The sequence below is a fragment of the Vicugna pacos genome, chromosome 17 (genome assembly GCF_048564905.1).
Source record: "Vicugna pacos chromosome 17, VicPac4, whole genome shotgun sequence".
NCBI classification, from domain to species: Eukaryota; Metazoa; Chordata; class Mammalia; order Artiodactyla; family Camelidae; genus Vicugna; species Vicugna pacos.
The window spans coordinates 31,496,207-31,519,485 of record NC_133003.1 but is presented as its reverse complement, the minus strand read 5'-3'; the positions used below and the strand labels follow the sequence as shown (position 1 = coordinate 31,519,485).

The following is a 23,279-nucleotide window of genomic DNA, read 5'->3' as shown; positions in this document are numbered from 1 at the left end:
TTGACAATGGCTGCGGCAACTGCACTCAGCACAGGGAGTTGGCCAGTCATCTTGACACATCCTTTCGCACAAAATCGAAACCCTTTAACCCTGCGGGAGGCACCCCACCCGGCTCTCTAAACAAGCATCCCCTATGAGGCGCTCCTGACATCAGACCCCCCCTTCTCAGGGGCCTGATTACCTTCTCACGGGCGTCTGATTGCGTTCCACAGGCATCGGGGGTGCTGCTCGGCGCTGGCTCCGAGAATTCCTGCCTTCATTCTGCACCACCTTTAATTATGATCCCAGCCTTTGTTAAATAACAAAGAGGCTTCTTGCAGAGCACCCAAGGTCCTCTAACTCGTCATCAGTGTCAAGGATATTTTCTCAGTGGGTCCACAAGTAAATGACAGATTCCCCCACGCCCTCTTCATCTGGGGCGTTTTAGGTAAACGGACGGGATACGTTCTTTGTGAAAGTCAGGGTAACTTCCAAGTGCCTTAAACTCTTTGGATTTTAAATACTCCCCGGGGCCGCCTCCCAACCACTGGACCCCTGGGGCCAGGAGCCAACTAGTGATCATGAATCAAAGAGACAGCACGGCTCAAGTGCCGTGGTTTGTTGCCGATCCACTCTCACAAAGCTTGTCGACAGAAACCAAACTGCCGGCTCCCGTGGGGTGGGGGGTGGGAGGCAGAGGTGCAGCATCCTACACCAGCAGGGGACTGGACCACGGGGGACACGGATGCCACCCGTCCGCCAGGGGGCGGGGGAGAGAGAGCAGAAGTGCCATCTCCTCCTAACGCAGAAGGGAACTTTTCAGGTGAACAGAGCCAGCAGCCTCGCCTCAGACAGCTTAAATGCCCATCCTTTCTTCACCATCCCCACTTAGCTGAAGAACCCTTGAATACACAGTCCTTTCGGGATAATTTTCAAAGAAATGGTCTTAGGGAAGGAGTTACCTTTTTGAAGGGCTGTATCAAAAAGGCCTAGGTCAGCACAAAATCCCCCAAAGTAACCACGTGGGACTTCAAACCTGGAGTCTTGGTGCTCCGGGGGGGTCACCTCCCCCACCCCCACCCAAGAGCTGACAGAAGGGAAACTGCAGGGGCAAAAGGGCCACAACTGGGTCAGCTCTGGCATTTTGGGGACTTACAACATCCAAACTCTATCCAGTTGGAGCTGCCAGCTGCCAGCTACCGTGGGCCAGGCTCCTCGCCTTCATGTCAGATGGTCCATGCAAGCATCCTCTTCACTAAGGGTGAAGGAGGACACTGGGGTCCTGCGAGACCAAGTCACTGGGCTGCGCCAAGGACAGGGGAGTGGGAGGAGGGCTCAGAACTGGAACCTAGTCTGTCATATTCCACACCAGCGGGGGAAGGGGGACATCACGTGCATTCTTTCCACAAACGCCGCCTACGTTTATTTTCTCATCTGCAGGACGGTAATAAAGACGTCAGAAGGGTTGCTCCAAGTGCTTAAAAGGTGAGAACGGTCTCACGCACACACCACGCGTCACTACTGCAAGCCTCAGGTCTGCGCTTCCTCCACGGGTTAACAGTACTCGGCACAAAAAGCTTCCTTCCTGCTCTCTCTGCCTCCCTGGTCTTCTTTGTTCTCAATGGAAGACGAGAGTGTGGGTCTCCTGACAATTTCCAGAGCAGCCTCCAGCTCCTTTGAGGCCCTCCAACTGGGTGCAGTTCAATTACCATTGTCCCCTATCAGAAACACAGGCTAAGCCTGTGGTCCCCCAGGCCATCACGGGGATGCTGGAAACAGAAGCGGCGGAGCAGGGTGCAGAGTCCTGCCTGAGGGGGCTGGCTCTGGGCCGAGTCAGCGTGACTCACGCATCCTGCCATCAAGTTCTCAGGGTAATTCTGCAGGGCTGATCAGTGATGACCAGCGCCATCACTGCTTCTGTTTTAGAGTCTAAGCTCCAAAGGGGTCCTTGATTCAAGTTTTCACTCTGGAGACGCTACTTCGGTTCTGCACACACCAGCAGTGTGGTCTTGGATAAAGTTTGGGTGCAAGCTTCAGGGACAAATGCATGAAATGCACAAGCACGTGCTGGCTGATGTGCAGAAAGGATGCTGTAAGGAGCAGCTCTTGTTAAACATTTATTGAGCATCCACTGTACGGCAGGACCGTGACCAGGAACTAGGGGTACATGAGAACTCAAGCTGACATGGTCCCTGACCTCCTGGAGATCACAACCCAGAGAGAGAAACAGACATCGTTGCTTTAACCACCTAAAACAGAGTTCTTAATTTCGGGCTTCTTGAGGACTCCAGATAGAATGCACAGAAATTTGTTAACTTGGATGGGAAAAAATACATTTTACTTTCACTGATCTCTAACTAAAATTTAGTACTTCCTCACATTTCAAATGCTGAAAACAAACCACGGTAGTGTTAGCAGAACCTGTGTGACATCACCCACAGAAATCACAGATAAATTCCTATTCGATTATTGTTATGGCCAACATCTCAAATTTTCCTTCATGCCCATCATTATTTTAAAATCGTAATAGTTATTAGAGCCGCTGCTAGATTTTATAATTTAATGCCTTCATCAGGAAGCAGATCGATTACTTTATTACAATTAAAAATTATTTTCATAGTATCCAAGGATAATTGGCTTCTCTGGTAATCTATTTTATTTTATGCATCTAAAACCATCAGTATGAATCTGTGGGATTCACCAGATGGCTAAAAGAGCCCATGGCACCAAAAAAGTTAAACACTCTGGGCAGTAAGGATTACGTGACTACAAGCTTTGAAGGCAAATATTAGAGTAACTCTGTAAAAAAGATTTCTTAAAAGACTCTGACCTAGATTTGAGGGATTGGTTACGAAAGATTTGCTGAGCACAGTGAACTGAACTGAAATCCAAATTTCACAATGATTAGGTGTTTATAAAATGAGCAGAAAGGAAGGAGGCTTAGAAATGTCAGACAGAAAAAACAGCTTGTGCAAAGGCCCTGCAGTGAGAAAACTAGAAAGGAAACTAGCACAGCGAGGCAAGCGGAGAACGAGGAGGATGGGCAAGACCAGGTCTCGAAAGCAGTGTTTGGAGCTGGGTTCAGCTCTGACCTGAGGCCAGACGCTGCCGGACAACCACGTTCTCATTATGTGGGAGACCATGGGGCACAGCTGCCCTCAAGTTCCGCCAAGCGCTAGGACAACCGCTTTCAAGTTTTAAATCTACAGTGTCTTAACTAATGCAAGCTCCAACCTGTTATGAGATAACAGAAAATACATACACACTGGTCTCTGCTGCAGGTCCCTGGCAGAGAGCTCCTAAAATTCTTGTAATTTCTCAGGTGGTAAGAGCAGTAACAGTGTCTTTTATTCTTTTTTTTTTCCCCATTTCTTTAAAAACCTATTCAATTTACTTAAACTAACAACCAATCAAAAAACCAGTTCACTCCTTTCTCCCACCCCTCACCTCTGTCAGTTCCCTGTTGTCTATGAGCTTGGTTTTTGTTTTGTTCTCACGTATATATAGGATCATACAGTATTGCTCTTTCTTTGACTTTTCCACTTAGCATAATGCCCTCCAAGTCCACCCATGTTGTTATAAATGGCAAGACTTTATTCTTTTTTATGGTTGAGTAATATTTCATACATACATACATACATACACACACACACCATGTCTTCTTTATCCATTCACCTATCAATGGACACTCAGGCTGTTTCCGTATCTTGGGTATTTGTAAATAATGCTGCAATGAACATGGAGGGGTGCATATACCTTTTTTCAAGTCAGTATTTTTGTTTTCTTCTGATAAATCCCCAGAAGGGGACCTGCTGGATGACAGGGAGGTTCTGTTTTTAATTTCTGAGGAACCTGCAGACTACTTTCCAGAGTGGCTGCACCAATTTACATTCCCAACATCAGTCCACGAGAGTTCCCTTTTCTCCACCTCCTCACCAACACTTGTTATCGCTTATCTTTTCGGTAACAGCCATTCTAACAGCTGCGAGGTGCTATACCTCACCATGCTTCTGATTTGCATTTCCCCGATGGTTAATAGTGCTGCACATTTTTACACGTACTTCTTGATCACCTGTACGTCTTCTCTAAGAGTTGGCTGTTGATCCCATCTCTGACTCAGAGCTCCTAACACCCCTGTAAATTCCTAACTGACAGGCGCACTAGGAGCATCTTTTGTTCTAATGAGGCAGCTCTGGGTGGGTGGGCTCTGGGACGGCAGCTGGCCACCAGAAAGACAGACCAAGATGTGACAGGAAGCTTGGAGTTTTCAGCCCCACCCCGCTCCTTCTCTAGCGAGGGGAGAGAGGCTGCAAACGTAATTAGTGATTGATCATATCTACCCAATGAAGCCTCCATAAAAGCCCCTAAGTACAAGGTTTGGGGAACTTCCAGGTTGGTAAACACATCCATATACTGGGTGACGCACCACAACTCCACGGGGAGAGGAGTTCATTTGTGTCTTCTGCTATATCCTCTAATACACTGGTAAACATGAGTTAAGTGTTTCCCTGAGTTCTATGAGCCCTTCTGGCACATTAATCAACCCAGAGGAAGAAATTGTGGGAGCCTCCAACGTGTAACCACATCGGACAGAAGCCGGGGGTCATTTGGGGACCCACCACTCCATGACGGGCATCTGAAGTGGGAGGGGGCGGTCTTGTGGGACTGAGGTCTTACCTTGCGGGATCGGACGCTGTCTTCAAACAGACAATGTTAGAACTGAGTTAAACTATAGGACACCCAGCTGGTGCTGCAGAGAACTGCTTACTGTGGGGAAACCCCTGTCCCCCACATTTGGTGACCGGAAGTGTCAGAAGTAAAGGATTCTGTGTAGAAGTTGAGGAGAAACACACAGGAGGTGGAGAACCAGGTTCTTCCCTACTCAGGAGAAAGAACTAAGCTTTCCTAATACAGCTGGGGAGTCTTTTCTACGCTCCCCAACGGCTTCCCCTCCACTCCCAAGAGCAAGTTCTGGTGTGCAATTCAGTCCCTCGGCCAACAACTGAGTATTAGGAGCTCTTCATGGCAATCACCCTGGAAGACAGGGAACTGGAAAACTTTCTTACCCCATCAGCTGTCTCCACTGTGCACATAATAGAGCCACCTGATCAAAACACGACGGCGGCAGCCAGTGTCCGGGGAGGCAAAGGCAGAAATTCAGCTCTCCAGCCCTCGAAGCACGTGGTTTAGAGTTTCTCACGTTACGCTACTGCTGACCTCTCCTACCTCCTTGGAATCTTTTTCCTATGGGATATCCCTCTTCCCCAGAGAGCTAAAGGCCACAGGAGGTGCCTACGTCCTGTGTGTGCAGGAAAAAGCATTGTTCAGCTCAGCACTAAGGGAGGTGGGCAAGTTCAGGGCGGTGTATCATTCCAGCGCCAGCTGAGAACAGCTGCTTCTCAGACACTGGGTGGAAGGCTGGGTTCCATGTGCCCCCAAGCCCTTCCCTCCCTTCCAACCTCAAGATGCTGTGATTTCCTGCCAAAAGGGCACAGTGGACCCATCTCACTTTACCTGAGCACAGCATCCTTTCTACGTGGTACCTCTCCCACTGCCTTGCTGTAGAGTGTAGGTCTGAGGTGGACAAGTGCCCTGTGCCCTTATTCTGAAAGTGGGTTTTCTCTGGATGAGTCTCCAATTTCCCTCAGCTGAGACGATGTTACAGCTTCGTTTATCATGAAGAAACACCCGGGTCATTCAGACTCCTATAGCTGTCCTCAGCAATTGGCCTCTGCCCCTTCATTTCAATTTGGCCCTTGAAATAATTTTTCTCTTGGAATTTGGTATCACCTACGCTTGGCACCTACTATATGTAAAAGGAGCATTGTGGCTCTTGCCCTATATTCACCTTATTAGCTTTGAATGTCGGATTTTCCCTTGGCACCAGCCTCTCTTACTTACTGGTTCTGCTTCAGGGAAGCCATTGGAGGGGCGCCACTGTTTGAATTCCACCCGTGTTTCAACCACCAGATGTGGTATCTGCACCAAACAGTCACTTGGCTAGGACGGCCCTCTCTGGTATGGCTCCCTGGTCTCCCATACCGAGCAACTGGCCTCCAGCAGCCCCTCCTGGGCTCGGTCAAGAGGTCCCAAGAAGAGAACAGGGAGCCTGCCACTTGCTGGAGAGACCAGGCCATGAACAACAGGGGCCCCTGCAGGCCCCAGGCAGGAATCCCCTGTGCAGCGCTTGCGAGGGAAGGGGCCCCCTCGGCCTCTGGGCTGCCGCGGGCACTCAGATCTAGACTCTCTGAGGGGCTGGGCTTCTAGCTGGCTGGTGAAAACCAACAGTTTTAAATGCTCAGTACACTGCTCGTCGAGAAGGCTCCTCTCTTCCTGGAAGCCTCTGTGTCGAAACCACAGGGCTCCGTGCACTTGGTAGACGGCACCTGTTAGCATTTAGGGTCAGACGTATAGACAGAGCCTTCTCAACACAGGCACAGACTGGAAACGGGACAGCCAAGACACTCATTTTGGTCCAAACCATGCTTTGGAATCACAAAACCTATCCAGAAAGGGCCCAGGAGTGAAGCCAGCAACGTGACGACCGCTGGCTGCACGTGGAAAGAAAGTGAGAAAGACGATTCCAGAGGGTGCAGTGGGGGCTCCCACTTCTGTGCTTTTGCCGACAGTTTCAGAGGTTGGGGGAGGCGAGACCATCGCTTAGGCCACGAGAAGGCCAAGGATTTGGTCCATGCTCCTTGTATCTAAAGAAAAACAATCTCAACTAACCTGGGTTTGTTTGTGGAATAAACAGTGGCATGAATGGGGAAGATTTACCATCTGTCTCCCATCTACCTTCCTCCCGTGACTCCAAGGAGACGCAGCAAACATCTCGGAGCCCCCTGCTTCACATGCCGTGAGCGCTAGTTAGCCACAGAAAGGGGAGGCATGTCGCTCTGGGGAGAAGGATGCTGTTGGTCTTTATTAATTTCCAGATTGCTCTTCAGGAGACCACGGTGCTTGCACAAATAAACCCAATGTCAAGGAAGATTCCTCCAGAGGGCAAAGAAAAGCTGAAGCCGGAGGAGGATGGCTAAGTCGGCCCTAAGATCAAAATCTGCCTCCGCACCTGCAGACGGAGGATTAAGTAATTAGGTGGTATTTATAAAGTGTGAAAACGGTAGACGGCCCCTGGCATCTGTAATCAAGATCAGCTCAACAGCTCCTGCGCCATAAAGCGGCTCTGCCTGGGAGCGTCCTGACACCCGCACCTGGCACTTCCAGCGTCTCCTTTCTCTGCTTTTAGGTGTGGTGGAGTGGTTGTTCCTTGGGACAGAGAGAAAAGCCCTCAAGCCACAGTTCTGTTTTTGTTTTTTTTTTTTTTTGATACAAACACTACCATCCAAGTGGCTTATGGTCAAAGTGCAAGAAGGTTTCCCAAATCCTAGGAGCCTCTCGGATTTCAGATGCTGGGAGTGGTATGGAGTCTTACTTCCAATGCCTGGCCACACTCCTCCTGTCAGAGCACCGAGCTTGGACTGGATCATAAATGTGTCAACTGTGCCAGCTCTTGTGGCAAGAATCCTTTTTTACTCCCGGTCACCTGACATGTGTGGGTCGTCATCATCCATCCAGCCTAATAATCACTGAGTAGCCAACAGTGAGCACTGCACGCTCTCTCAAATAAAAAAGGAAAAAAAAAATTCTAGTTTTACCACAGAGATGGAGCTTATCTGGTAGTGGGAGAGCTAGATATTAGGGGAAAAATACATAAATGCATGGAAAATTTCAACGTTGGTAAGTGCTCCAACAGAAAGGTGCCGATGCCCTGACACAGTGGCCGGGGCATGGTAGTTCCGAAACTTCAAGGGTTTGAGTTGAGCCTAGATGGCTGACAAGGACTCCACTGTGTACAGCGCTGGGGCCAGCGCCTTCCAGGGAGCAGCCTGCCGGGACTGCAGTACAGGATGCTAAGAAAAGTGAAGTGCAAGGTGGGGCTGCTGGGGATGGGACAGGACATGTGGACCAGACAAAGGACAGTGGGATTCACTGGAAAGGGTTTAACTCTTTCAGACAACCTGGCTCTGCACTTCTGCCGGGAAGAGAAGGTGGCCCCCTTATTCTGAAATGTGTTCTCCAGTGATCATGTCACACGTTAACAGGTTGTCCTGAACATACAAAGATGCCACTGCTGACTTACAGACAAGGAAGTAGAATTATTTGCAGAGTCCTTTCCATGTCCCGGGCTCTGCACTATCTACTCCCTACATTGTCTCATTTAAAAGATCACAAGCCAAGGAGGGGCATGTGATTCATTCATTCATTCATTCATTCAATGACTGCATAGCCATTGTGTTTTAGGTACTGTGTTAGGTCCTGTTGACTCAAGGATGCACAAGATCCTCCGTCCAGGGGGCCCCACCTTCCACATCAAGTGGGTGCCCTGACCCTCCCAGGGACCAACTCTGTGATCATGGCCTCAGTAACCTCTGCCCTGAGGACCCAAGTTAACCCCCTAAAAGCAAGCCAAAGAGATAAAGACAGAGCCGAATGAGTCCTTAAGGAAGATACACTTAATCTTTAGGAAGAGCACCTGACTGCCTTAAGGACATTTAATCTTAAAACTCCTTCATTCAGAGACAGAGTAATAAACTGTGCTGCTCCAGCCACCTGATGACAATCTAAGACAGAGATGGCCCCTTGTGGATTCACAGGGAAGCTGGAGTCCTTTGGCAAATGGAAAGAACGCTGTATCTGGAGAGACGGGGATCTCGGTTCACATCTCCGCTCTACATCACTTCCCAGCTGGGACTCTGGAGGACCACTTCCTCTCTCTGAATCTCAGACCCCTCATCTTAAAGAGAAACAATAATACAGCATTTCTTTCTTGGCTCACTCCCACCCATCCTCCATCCAAGCTGTTCCTAAATCTCAGAAGCTCTATTCCCAAGTCCATCGCTAAAGGATCACTTCTACCTCCACCAGGATCCCCCTCAACCAACCACTGTCATCCTGTCGGGAATACGTCCATCAGCCTCCTGCCGGCTTTGCTGATCCTACCCCAGGTCCTCTGCAAACATTCTTCACAGAACAATCAGAGCACTGGGTTTCAAAACCTGCTCAGATCTTGCCAGAGCCCTCCTTACAGCCTTCCAAAGGCTTCCCACTGCTATAACAATGGGGTCTTAACTTCTTACCAAGAAACATTTTTTTGAGACTTCCACCCTTGCTAGTTCCCATGCCCCAGGACCTTTGCAAATGACCTTTCTGTCTCAGAACTTTGCACAGTTGGCTCCCTATCCAAACCAGGGAATACCCAATCCAGGGAAGCTCTCTTCCCCACTGCCTCACCACACTCTACCACCCTATGTGATCCGCGCAACAACAGCGCAGCTCTGTCGCCGGTTGACTTGTGTGTTTGTTTCTTCCCACTCAAACTTAAGACACTATTCTCTTTATTCATCTGTATTTCTAATGTCTAAAACTTGTTCATAGTAGGTGCTCAGCAAATATTTTGATAAATGGAAAGTGAATCCTTCCAGGGGTTGTTTGGAGGACTAAATAAAACACAGATGAACCGAGAAGGCTAGCATAGCACCTGGCCCACGAAAACCCCTAGGCAGCCTTTTTAATCATAGGTGCGCCGGGCACGTCTCCTCAATGTGGCTAAGGGGCCTGACACATGAAAAGACACTCACTGGCTACAAAACATGAACCCAAAGCAGTTAATGGTGCAATAAATGTCTAAGAAATATCAACCTTACGTCAACCCATCAAAGGCAACTTACCAGACTCTATATATTTACGCAAAATTGTAATAATGGTGGGAGATCTGAGCATTTAAACTGACAGAACATGGCATGACCTTCAAAAGCGTGAGAACCCAGGATGCTGGAGAGTCTTACAAAACAGTCCTACTTACTGTCTTCTTTCCTAATCACTTCCCAGGCTAAAAAGTAGGAGCTAGTAACAGTTCTTTTTAAAAGAAGGGAGTGTTAAACACTCCATGGGGGCTGCATTAAAGAATGTGTTTTCCTTAGCGCTGTCCGGTGTTGAAAGTTTCTAGAGGTGCTGAGGTAACTTTCTGGAAGAACTTCTGGGAGGGCAGCTGCCTACAAAGGAATTAAGTGCTCATATCAGAGTTTCTTTTATTAAGATCAAGTAATTCAAGCTCAGTAATTTGGTGAGTAGAAATGATTAAACTGAAAACAGAACATTAATATTTTCTCCCAAAACAGCAAAAAAAAAAAAAAACCCGCATGATTTCAATGTCAGATGCTTTGTGAAAACTATTATGGATTTACTTCTTTGTTGGCTACTTTGGGTGGAAAATTTGATGCTCTTTCTCAATGTCTTCTGATTTGAAACAGGCTAGTTACTCAGGCACTCTCACACACTGGTATATGGCCTTAAAAACTGCTTTTCACCAACATAGGAAGCCGTCTTTAGCACTGACAATGTAGTCAACAAAGAGATCCCTCCATCAGCAAAAGGAAAAAAGTATTGTCCAAAAAACACGGCGCTGGCTTAGCAGACTGGAGGGGTACACAGGCAGCCCAGTGTCCTCTTCGTTTCCTCTGCTTTTATTACATTATACAGTGTCACTTTAATTAAGCCATCAAATCGAATTATCAGATCAAGTGGTTTTGATTCCACTGTGGTTTGAACAGGTTTCGTTAAATTAATAAACCATATGTTTCATGTTGTTGGAAGGAAAGTTGTTTTCCTCTGTTTGCTGTTCCAAAAGTCTTCACAATAGACTGTATTCAGCACTTAATCACCAAAATGCTCTTCCATGTGCCCGGGATGTGTTGCAGAATAACTAAAATGACAGCCCATTAAATCCTTCCGTCTGTCCAAGTTATTTACCGACTAAGGACAGAGTAGTGAATTGGATGTCCCTTGAACAATCCACCGAGCCTAAATATCTTTTCCATTTACTGGAATCTAAAGCTTTATATTTTTTTACAGATGACATCCGTTCTAAGTCTGTCTTCGGCAACAATACAATGTTAAGATGACCTTCCCCCCCTTTCTTTCGGTGTCGTACACTGCCAGGTGTTTCACGCTTGGGACTGAAAGGCCAAATTCTGTTTCCTCTCTTCCAGTGTATCCAGTCATCCTGACAGAAAGGCAGGCACCCGCCACAGTGCTGCAGGTAACCATCAGGCCAGGGGCCGAGGGAAGTGGGCTCTGCTGCACTTCTGCTGCGGGACAGCAGCAGACCTTAAGGTGGACGGGTGAGTGAACGGTCTCCAAGTTAACAAGCCTCTAATTGGTCCTAGGATCCTGTAGTGTCATGGAAAAGCAGAGCCAATCAATGGACACTTTCAAAGTCACGGCCACTGCCAACTGTAAGACAGAAAATGCCTTAAAACAAGCGTAAGATTGGGTTTCTCCATCTTTTTTTTTTTTTTGAGCCATCCCCTAGAGCAGGGGTCAGGGAACTATGGTTCCCAGGCTAAATCTGGACTACCACCTATTTTTTACAAATAAAGATTTACTGGAAGACACTTTCTGCACCCATTCATTATATACTGTCTGTGGTTGCCTTCAGGCTACAGCAGCGGATCTGAGTAGCAGCAACATGAGACCATATGGGTGAACACCTGGTCCTTAACCAAGAAAGTTGACTGATTCCTGCCCTATGGAATTAATTTATTTTTCTTTCTTCTGGGACAATAGCCCAACACATGCATAGCTCCAGGCTTGCCATCATAGCTTTTTTAGGCACTGAGAGCTTCCACTAATGACTGGACAGAGGATGCCCATCAGATAGGGGTCATTCTTTCTGAATTACCTGAAGATTACAGAATCCCATCCTCCTTTTTTTAAGTTCTTTTTTTTTTTTTTTGTAGTAGACTGGAGAAGAGAAAGGGTCTCTTCCTTTGTCTTGGCTTTTTTCTACTCAGATCTCTGAGGTCAATAATCTCAGCTCTCCAGGTTGCCTGATGATCCGCAGCATCTGTGGCTGGCTTGTGGCCTAGGGTGCCACGGAATGACCTGAGTTATTGCAGGGAATTCAAGGAGGAGCATTTGTTCTTGTGGACCATGGTTCTATGAAGTTGAAAACTAAGAGGAACATCATTTTAAAATAAATAGGGAAGAAGAGGTAAAATTGTCACTATATATAGATGACATGAAACTATATGGAGAAAACCCTAAAGACTCTACACAAAAACTACTAGAGCTGATAAATGAATTCAGCAAGGTAGCAAGATACAAGATTCACATATGGAAATCTGTTGCATTTCTTTACACTAAAAATGAAATATCAGAAAAGGAAAGTAAAGAAAAAATCCCTTTTAAAACTGCATCAAAAAAACAAAACAAAACAAAAACAAAAACTTAGGAATAAACTGGTCAAGGAGGTGAGAGACTTACACACACAGAACTATAAAACACTGATAAAGGAAACTGAAGATGATCCAAAGAAATGGACAGATACCTCATGCTGTTGGATTGGAAGAATATTGTTAAAATGGCCATACTACCCAAAGCAATCTACAGATTTAATGCGACCCCTATCAAACTACCCAGGACATTTTCCACAGAACTAGAACAAATAATTCTAAACTTTAAATGGAAACACAAAAGACCCAGAATTGCCAAAGCAATATAGAAGAGAAAGAATGGCGCTGGAGGCATAACCCTCCCTGACCTCAGACAATATTATGAAGTTACAGTAATCAAAACAGCATGGCATTGGCACAAAAGCAGACACATGGATCAATGGAACAGAACAGAGAGCCCAGGAATAAACCCACAAACCTACAGTCAATTCATCTTCAACACAGGAGGCAGGTGGGAAAGCTGGGCAGCTGCATGCAAATCAGTGAAGTTAGAACACTCCCTCAAACCATACACAAAAATAAACTCAAAATGGCTTAAAAATTAAGCACAATACAGGGCACCACAAATCACCTAGAAGACAACATAGGCAAGACATTCTCTGACATAAATTGTAGCAATGTTCTCCCAGGTCAGTCTAACAAGGCAACAGAAATAAAAGCGAAAACAAACAAATGGGAACTAATCAAACTTAAAGGCATTTGTATAGCAAAGGAAACCATAAGCAAAACAAAACAACAAACTACGGAATGGGAGAAAATATCTACAAATGATGAGACTGACAAAGGTTTAACTTCCAGAATATATGAACAGCTCATACAACTTAATAACAAAAAGACCCCAAAACAATCCAATCAAAAAATGGGCAGAAGACCTAAACAGACGTTTCTCCACTGAAGACACACAAACGGCCAAGAGGCACATGAAAAAATGCTCAGTATCACTAACTTTCAGACAAATGCAAATCAAAACTGCAAAGAGGTTATCACTTCACACCTGCCAGAAGAGCCATCACTAAAATGCTCATAAACAATAAATGCAGGAGAGGGTGTAGGGAAAAGGAAACCCTCTGACACCATTGGTGGGAATGTAGTTTGATGCAGCCATTATGGAAAATAGTATGGAGAGTCCTCAAAATACTAAAAATGGACTTACTATATGATCCAGCAATCCCATTTCTGGGCATATATCCAGAGGGAACTCTAATTTGAAAAGATTCCTGCATCCCAATGTTCACAGCAGCACTACATACAATAGCCAAGACACAGAAGCAACCCAAATGTCCATCCACAGATGATTGGATAAAGAAGCTGTATGATATATACACAATGGAATACTACTCAGTATTCACTTACATGTGGAATCTTAAAAAAGGATTCAAGTGAACTTACTCTCAAAACAGAGACAGACTCACAGACACAGAAAACAAAGTTATGGTTACCAGGGGGGAAAGTTGTGGAGAGGGATAAAGTAGGAGTCTGGAATTTGCAGATACAAACTACTATATATAAAATAAACAATAAGGTCCTACTGTTTAGCACAGGGAACTATATTCAATATATTTTAATAACCTATAATGCAAAGAATGTGAAAAGGAATATATATGTATAACTGAATCACTGTGCTGTGCACCAGAAACTAGCACAACATTGTAAATCAACTATACTTCAATTAAAACCAAAAACCAAAAAATAAATATGGACATAATTAGTCATTAGGGAAGTGCAAATCAAAGCTACAAAGAGATACCATTTCACACCCACTAGGATGGCTAAAATAAAAAAGATGTGAAACAAGTGTTGGTGAGGATGTGGGTACATCAGAACCCTCCTACATGGTGATGGGAATGCAGACTGGTATAGCTGCCTTGGGAAACCAGTTTGGCAGCTCTTCAAAAACACAAACATATAGTTACCACATAACTCACCAATTCTACTCCTAGGTTTATAGCCAAGAGAAATGAAAGCATACGTCCATATGAAAATGTGAACACAAATGTTCATGGAAGAATTATTCATAACAGCCCCAAAGTGTGATCTATCAATTGACACATAGATAAGCAAAATGTGGAATATCCATACAGTGAAATAGTATCTGGCCATAAAATGAAATGAAACTCTTGATACATGCTAAATAAGGATGAACCTTGAAAATATGATGCTAAGTGAAAGAACCCAGAGACAAAAAGCCATATATTGTACGATTCCATTTATAAGGAATGTCCAGAATAGGTTTATCCATAGACACAGAAAGTACATTAGTGGTTGCCTAGGGCTGGGGAGGAAGGAGAGGCAGGAGAAGAAGGAGTGACTGCTAATGGGGGTTCTTTTTGGGGGGTGATAAAAAGTGTTCTGAAGCAGCTAGTAGTGATGACTGCATAACTCTGTGAATATACTACAAACCACTGAAGCATACACTTCGAAAGAATGAACTTTACGGTATGTGAATTAAATCTCAATAAAGCTGTTTTTAAGACAAGTAAGCATACTACTGAGTGATAAAAATAAACGAGCTAGTGATACATGCTACGCAATGTGGATAAAGCTTAAAATCCTCATGTCAAGTGAAAGACAAAAGCAGGTCAGAGGTTGCCTGGAGTTGAGGACGGGAGAAAGAACTGACTGCAAATGGGCCCCTAGGAACTTTCAGTGATGAAAATGTTCTCAGGCTGGAGTGTGATGGTGCCTGCACATTCATATTGTTATTAAAACTTACTGAATTATACATTCACAACCGCTGGATGTTATGGTATGTAAATTATGCCTGAAAAACGCTATTAAAAATAGGAAACTTTCGTCCACTGCTGGCTGAAGTGTAATGGGGTACACGGAATCATTGGGGAAATGGCTCGGCAGAATCTAACCCAGTCTGAACACGTACGTGTCCTCTGGCCGCAGTCGTTTTACTCCTGGGTGCATACCCAACGGAGACGTGTCCATGTGCTCATGGAGAGGCATGTTCAAGAATTTTCGTGATTATCAAAACACGAAAATAATCCATGTACTCATGTATACTGAAATGGATAAATACGTTCAGGTACAGTCTTACCGTGAAATTCAGCAATAAGAAAGAACAAACCGCAACCACACGCAATAGCACAGATGACTCTCAAAACCAGTGGGAAGCAAAAGATGCAAGACAAAAAAGAGGACACACTAGGGGGGGCGGCAGTGCTGGTAGGATATAGCTCAGTGGTTGAGTACATGCCCAGCATGCATGAGGTCCTGGGTTCAATCCCCAGTACCTCCATTTAATAAAACAATAATAAAAAAAAGCGCATATGCTGGATGACTCCATTTATATGAAATTGACCAGAAAGCAAGGCTAATTCATGGTCATGGTTACCCTTGGGAATGGAGAGTGACTAGGAAGGGGGAGAAGGAGAGGCTTCTGGGAAGCGGATGATGTCAGTTTCTTGATCTGGGTGTTTGTTACTCAAGAATATTCACTTTGTGAAGATTTATCAAGTTGTGTGCATACTGTGTGCGCACTCTTCTGTACGGCACACTCCAATAATACGTTTAAAAAGGAGAGAGGGTATCTGCATCTCTCCCTGCCTCTAGATAGATCACAAAACGTTTTCATATTCACACATCTTAAGAGCAACGGACACTAGGATAATTGTAACCTTGTAAAATGGAGAACCGACGCCCTATATTTAAGGACTGGGTCCACAGATCTGCTCAAATTCACAGAGAGCCTCTGTTCAGCGGAATATCCCACCCACTTTGACAATTTAATGCAATGTGACCCATTATCCTTTCCAACTTCCTTGGGTTAAGAAGGGCTGTGTATACTATTTGCATGGCTGATGGATCATACGCTCAGGTCATTTATTAGGAAAGAACTTTGTAACAGTCATAACCTCAGCAATTCTGAGCTACCAGATCTTACACTCACTCATGACATAAATTCCTCATTCCCTTTATAGTTCTTTATAGTCACCTGTCACAGAACAGCCAACCCTAAGAGCCCTCCTCTCCCCAGGCAAGATCTCTCGGGAGAAAGCTTGAGAGTTGGCTTGTTTTCATTTTTAACTTGGACTTAAAAAAAAAATGGTCCAAGTGAGGTTTTCTACACCAGCTCAACCCAAGATATTTTACAGGTCCACGTGCTTCTTAACCCTCCCATTGTTCCTAGTCGATAAACAATGCCCTTGACAAAGTGTCAGCCCCCAGTTACCTGAATCTCAAGTATTTCTTGACGGAACCTGGCCAGACTAGCTGCTTCTCACCATCCTCAGACAAAAATCACATGGACAGGAAGGAAATGATCGCATTCTTAAAACTCCCCTTCCTCTTCTTTCAGCTCCTTTTCAGAGGTATGAGCCTGGAAAGTGGGCTCATTCTTCTCATCAAAGGGCACGTCAATGCAGTTATTTGTAGAATATAATCTCATCCCCCGACCGCATTCCTATAAAGGTCATACGCCAGTCCTTTGGTCGGAGGTGGGGGCTCTCCTGAAACACAGCCTCCTCATGTAACTTACCATACTGAAAATAACACAGTTGGCTTCCAGTGTCCATAAATGACAAGTGCTTCCCAAATTCCCCGAGCTCACAATTTCAAAGGCGAGCACTGGCCTGGGAAAGCTCCATCTCTTCACACCCAAAGGAAATTCCTTCTTATTCCTTTCTCCCTTCTAAATACTAAGACTTTGATGAGCCTTACTCCTCTAAGTGTTTCCTGAGCTCCAAGACACGATTATGATAAATCACAGAGCTTGAAGTTTGAGTTGTGAGGGTAGAATCCATCTTCCCAGTTTCCTGGGAGAAAAATTCACGGCCATTTCATATGAGAAAGTAGAAATGGAAAAGATGAAGATATCTGAAAACTGATGTTTGTGGGATATGGGAACTGAACTGTTAGATGAGACTTTTAAAAGGCCACCTGATGTCTAGTGGGGGCATCTGAGACCTGGAGAGGGGTTCTTGCCTGGTATGGATGTTAGTAAGACAGCTGCAGATTGGGACAGGGGAGCAAGTCTGAGGTCCAACTGTTTAAGCTCAGAGACAAACACTAGATCGCAGCAGGCAAACAGTTAACAAGACACCAGAAAGCTTTCTTTAGACATCAACTAGTCGGTGTTGATGCCACAAGGTTAAATGACAGAGAGAAGGACTGATCTCTTACTAGTCAGAAGTGCAACTTGGAACCTATCTATTTAACTCAAATTATTCCCACAACTGCTTCTATTTATCATCCAGACCAGTCTCTTTCAGCAGAGAAACAGATGCTTTTAATGCCAAGTTCCAATTCTTGGCTGGTTTTGAACTCCTTTTAATTTAAAGTAATTTATGATAAGGAATCTTCCTCTGGGCAAGGGCACTTAATCCAAATGTACCTTTAGAGGCTTCTGTCCCCAGCGGGTTGTCTAAGAAGTCTGACACGTCGTGGTTCCAGGCGTCGCGGACGGCAGACTTGGACACCACTCTGTCGTTCAGTTTCTGCTGTGGCCGAAAATTATTTCTCAGATACTCTACAGACTTGACGTGGTCTTGCTGCTCCGTGGTGAAGATGGAATAAAAAGCCTCGAGCTGGACAGAGAACCAGAAAAGGGAGAAAAAAAGAACACTGGTTAGGAAGCTAAGTGGTCCAAAGCCAGAAGGGGTGACAAGAACACAACATGGGAGGAAGTGTCCGATGCCAAGTGGGACAAACCCAGCAGGACACAGGCTGCCTGCTGGGATCCCTGCCACGGGGCTTATCTGGCTGTGCTTTCTGTATCGCCAACTAACCAGGAAAACACTTCCTTTGAGGGTGGACACAGCTCTTGCGATTTGTGTCTCATAAAGAGGTCCCAGGCTTTCTGCAGGGCCTCCCGCTGCCAAGAGCTCCAATACCACAGGAAGAAGCCCAGAGTTACGGTGAAACTGGTAGGTTCTAGAGCCAGATGGCTTGGGTGGAAACTCCAGCTCCACGGCTCAACCGCTCTGTGACCCCTCTGTTGCTCAACTTCTCTGAGCCTCAATTCTTCCTCAATAAAACGGTGAGAATTATAGCAGCATCGACCCCACAGGGTTTGGGTCAGCATTCAATGAGATAATCATTGTACAGTGCTTCAAACAATTCCTGGAACGTAAGTATTTGCAATTTAACCCTTACTAAGCACCTTCTTACATACTAGGGATCTAGTACAGCACTTGCTAAGTCACAAAGTTGCTAAATCCACGGTGCGCAGGTTAAACTGCCCAAGTTCAACATTAACCACATGAGCAGTCACAGCCAAATTATTCAAGCTTTCTGCAACTCAAGTTTCTTCCTCTGTAAAACAGGTACAGTACTAGTGCCACCTGTCTTAAGGCTGTTGAAAAGATTAAAATCCATGTAAATTATTTAGCGGCCAGTAAGCCCTTAGTAAAGATCAACTGCTCTCATCATTATTAATATTATCAGTAAACTTTTTCCACAAGACTGCTGTCCAAATTTTTATGGAAACATGAAGAAAAAAATTCAGGACTCCAGGATCATATTTCTCCTGTCAAAAAAGATTCTTTGTGGCTTTCAACATTCTGCTTATTTAAAAAAACAAACAAACAAACAAAAAGGTCATTCTGTTATATAAGAGGAACAGAGCAGAGGCCGAGGGACAGAGACTCGTTTTCAATGGACCACAAAGTTATTCTTGTCACCAAAGAAATGGAGCGTAACGTAAAATGCCCAGCCACCAAAAATACCAACTCCCTGAGCTGGGGGAAGAAAATTAAATAAAGAAGAGAGAAACTGAATGAACTCCTTCTGGTCCATCTGGCTCCTTGAATGTTAAATCAGAATGTTTTCTGTAGGAGGGCCTGATGAGGTGGAGTGGTCCTAGAAAAACGCTTCCCAAGCAGGCACTGAGCGGCTACCCTCAACCTCCGGGACCAGGACGGGGCTAACACCAATGTATAAGATAAACCAGAGAATCACACTCTGGGTTTCCAGAGGGGCATTCTGAAGCCTGGACTAAAACCAGCGTTTCCCAAACAGCCTCAGAGAGTGACACAGAAAATGGTCTGCTTCTGGTGCCAAACTCCTTGTTTATGTATAACGACGGCAGAAAGGCAATAAGGAAACTGGGCTGCTGACTCCGTCCAAATGGGAGCCACTCGGATGGAAAGAATTAAAGGTGCTGAAAAGAAAAATCATCTCACCCTAGCAAGGTGTACTCACTGGATGGGACTACCGAAATCAGAACTGAAGGCATCCGAAAATGAGAGAAGCTCTCATGATGTTCTCAGAGAAAATAACTTCCTAAAGTTACGTGAAAGGAATTAACCAAGACCCTCTGGAGATTGTCTAGGGGAAGACCAAGCCAAATGATTAAAGGGACGGAGGGAAAATGCTGTGTGGAAAGGTTAAAGGAAGTGGAACTGTTTCGCCTGAAGAAAAGGCGAGTAAGGAGTAATTTGATTAAAGGCCTTGTTACGTGGAAGATGCTGACCAGCTCTTCTCCACGTCCAGAGAAGGCCAAATAAGAGGAAATTGGTTTAAATTAAAGCCTTAGAGACGTGAGTTGAATAGAGGAATTCCTTAACTTTCACAGTGACTTTTTTTTTTTTTTTTTAGAAAAATGAATGGGGCTGCCATCCATAGCAAGTTAGACCGGAAATTTTCTGGAAGAGACAGCCATCTGTCCTAAAACACTTTAATCTCTGAGATGCCAGGAAAGGATGGCCTGGAAGACACTCCGCCAGGCGACTTGAAGGCTTGTTTATTCTCTCCAAAACTTGCTTCGTTCACAGCTAGCATTTAGTTCTCCTAAAAAAGTTTATTTCTGATGCCTCAGGAAAGAATTAGTCATAGAACTGTAAAAAGAGGCAGGTTCTGAATTTAACACAAAAATGCTTTTGCTTTAATTGCTCTTACAGCTTAATGACGTGCTATGGCTTAAAAGCACGGCCACCTCCCTGTCATTAACTCAACTTGCCCAAAGATTTCTCAAAGGGAGAATGTGACGGCTCTGAGCGTGAACTGATGACCTGGACGATGTCATACTGTCACCTGCAGCACAGCTTCCTTTGACAGGAGTGTAAAAGAAGAGGAAAACGGAGGACAAGCTTAGCAGACTCATCAAATGTCCCTCAGTAGGCTGGCGGCATTTTTACTAAAACATCGTCATTCCTCTAAGTTGAATGAAAATTGCCAGTGGCCTCTCTTGTTGGTAACTGGGATGCTTGGCTCTTGAGTGGAAACCTCCATGATCCCTGGACTGGCAAGGGGGGTCTATGCTTCTCATTGGGGCAGGTGATCAGCGATCATCTGGCCCAGAAATTTACCGATACTCATGACATAGCTGCTTCAGGGTCTGTCGTGGTCCTTACCCCTGCCTTGTAACCCACGCTTGCTAACGGTGACCCTGAGCATCTGGACCTCCACTTTGTTGGATTCTGAGGGATGCTATTTAGAAGGAGAAGATGCCTCCCAGAGCCGTGCAGCATGGCTGCCCTGTGCAACACCGGAGCCACTGAACAGACTCCAGAGTTGTGTCTCTCTGGCCTCTGACTGTCCACGTGTTTGGTGCTCAATCTGTCTGCCTCCTCTAGATCTAGTTAACAGCCACACAGCCAGTGATCCTTCTAAGATGTACATCGGATCATGTCACGCACCTCTGTCCAATGCTTTTCAACAGCCTCCCATTCTCACCATGGAGCCCTAAGGATCTGGCCTGAGCCTTCTTCTCCAAATGCAAAACACTTACTCTCAAAACTAACACAATTCTGCAGATCACCTACGTGTCAATAAAAAAAAATGTTAGAAACAAAACAAAAAAAGCTTACTCTCACTAACTTGGTTAAAAACCCTGTTTTAAAACCCCATTTGCTAAACATGTGACCTCAGCCAAAGCATTTACTGTTTCTGAGCTTCAGTTTTCTTACGTGTATAATCATTACCCATCTCAGGTGCTTTCTGTTGCTATCAAATGAGTTACTATAATATAAAGTGTTTGGAATAACTCCTGATACACGAGAGGTGCTCAATAAATTTTACTGTCATTATTATTATTTTTTTTTAATTTTATGAGGAATGTGGTAATTACATTGCACGCCAGGCTTACAACAACTGTCAGATGCTCTACAGCTCCTCCTGCCTTTTCTTCCTTAAAATTTATATACGTATATTTACAGTGACCATTCTACATACATAGGTACATTATACGTGTGTTACACATATTATTACAGTACTTGTAATCCACGTTATACATATATATTATATACATTATACATGTGTAATGTACTTACTATATACGTTACACACACGTAACGTATCTAGGTTTATTTATAACCCGTATTTCCACCTTACAATGTCTAGTTATCAAACCCATTATGTGCCAGGTACTTTGTTAAGCACTTTACAAACACTGTTTTGGTTTCCAGCTTACTCTTAGCTCAAAAAAAAAATCATTAAAGTGACATTATTAATAATATTATTATGACATCACTAGCACTAGTAATGAATATTTACTGAGCCTTGATTACGCATGAGGCAATGGACTAAGAGTGACAGATGCTGTCTCTTAATCCTCACGGAAATCCAGTGATCTCGGCGGCATTATCATATTCTTATTATTTTTGGCTGATGAGGAACCCGGGCTTAGAGACATTAAGCAACTTGCCCGAGACCACACAGAAACTGAGAGGTGACGTGAGGATGAGAAGCCCGGATCTGCGTGACTCTGTTTTTCATGCTCTCGGTCACTTTAGGCCACATGCGTAACAGGGCCTCAGCTTACTCACTGGAAGAGCAAGACTGTGGTGGAAAAACCGAACTGGATGATAGAGAAGTTCCTAACCAGTTCCTTTTTGCTGACCCCCAAGGCCCCGCCACGCAGGGTGCCCACCACTGCTGCTTCACTGTCGGTGATACCAATCCATTTGCACTTCTCTGCACTGTGGAAAGAAACAACCCAACATGAAGAAAAAGAAAAAACAAAAACCCAAGATGGTAACCAGAACAAGAAGGCAAGTGTGAGGAGAAACTGGGATCCACCTCACAAGGCCTGTACTTTTTGTTCATCTTTCAGGTAATACACATACTCGGATTTATCTTTACTATAATGAGTGATGATTGCATCATTTATTGAAAACAAATGAAAGTTTTTTTTTTCTTTATTTCTTTAATATTAAATGGACTTTTTAACTTTTGAAGTGAACATGTAAAACATTTCCTTCTTTCATCCCTGCTTGGGGAGTTGTAATTGCATTTTAACTGGTGCTGTTTCAAGAACAATTTTAACCTTGAATTGCAAATGTGTTGGCTGGAAGTGTACATAAATCATTTCAACTTAGTTTTTATTGTAAAAATATTACAGAGAATAATTAGTTTTTAATCTGTCGGTCTGAATCACAGGAAAGTTGAAATCTATTCATGTCATTTCTGCGCAGCAAGGGCTCTGGGTCACAAGATGTGGGGAGGGGATCATCATGGCTGAAGGGGGGAAAATGAGAGAAAATCAAAAGTAATATAATTATGAACCACTAAAAGGCTGATGTGCACAGTATTTTACAGGATGGGTATAGAACGGCAATTAAACAAGGCCAGAGTCCATTAAAAGCATAATAATAACCTCCTGAGAAAACACCAGAAACTATCACATCACACCCAAGGTCATGGGGACACATGAGTTCCATTACACATCGGAGGGGTGATTGGACAGGCCCCGCTTGGCTGCATCATTAGTAATCAAGACGATAATGATGGAATGTTAAATTCCCAACAGCCTGGAGCATCCCCAGTTTTACTTACTAAACTCCGGCGGCAAAATAAAATCTGGGAAGAGCTAGCTAACTACAGGTCCGTGTCGTCCCTGTCACTACAGACAGCTTTGCATGAAAGTGATGACAGAAAAGCCCTCTACAGAAAGAAGACGGTTTAACCGTAATTAACAATGAAAGCTATCTGCTGTGGGTTATTAATAATGGCATCTTCACCCACCACTTAAAAAGTCTTCTTTATTCAAAGCACTGCATGTTATGTAGTGTTCGAATAGAAACCTTCCGAATTAAGTCATTCATTAGTTGTTATGGCCTT

The 23,279-nt window shown here is 44.6% G+C and overlaps 1 protein-coding gene across 5 annotated transcripts in view; it reads right to left on the bottom strand.

Moving 5' to 3' along the window:
* PTPRG (protein tyrosine phosphatase receptor type G) overlaps positions 1 to 23,279 on the bottom strand; it is a 658,718-nt gene that overhangs the window by 104,323 nt on the left and 531,116 nt on the right. For all 5 annotated transcript variants that reach the window (XM_015236580.3, XM_072941596.1, XM_015236598.3 and 2 more), the window contains exon 8: positions 17,614 to 17,806. In XM_015236580.3, coding sequence (XP_015092066.2) covers positions 17,614 to 17,806 — 193 coding nt within the window. The remainder of the gene's footprint in view (positions 1 to 17,613; positions 17,807 to 23,279) is intronic.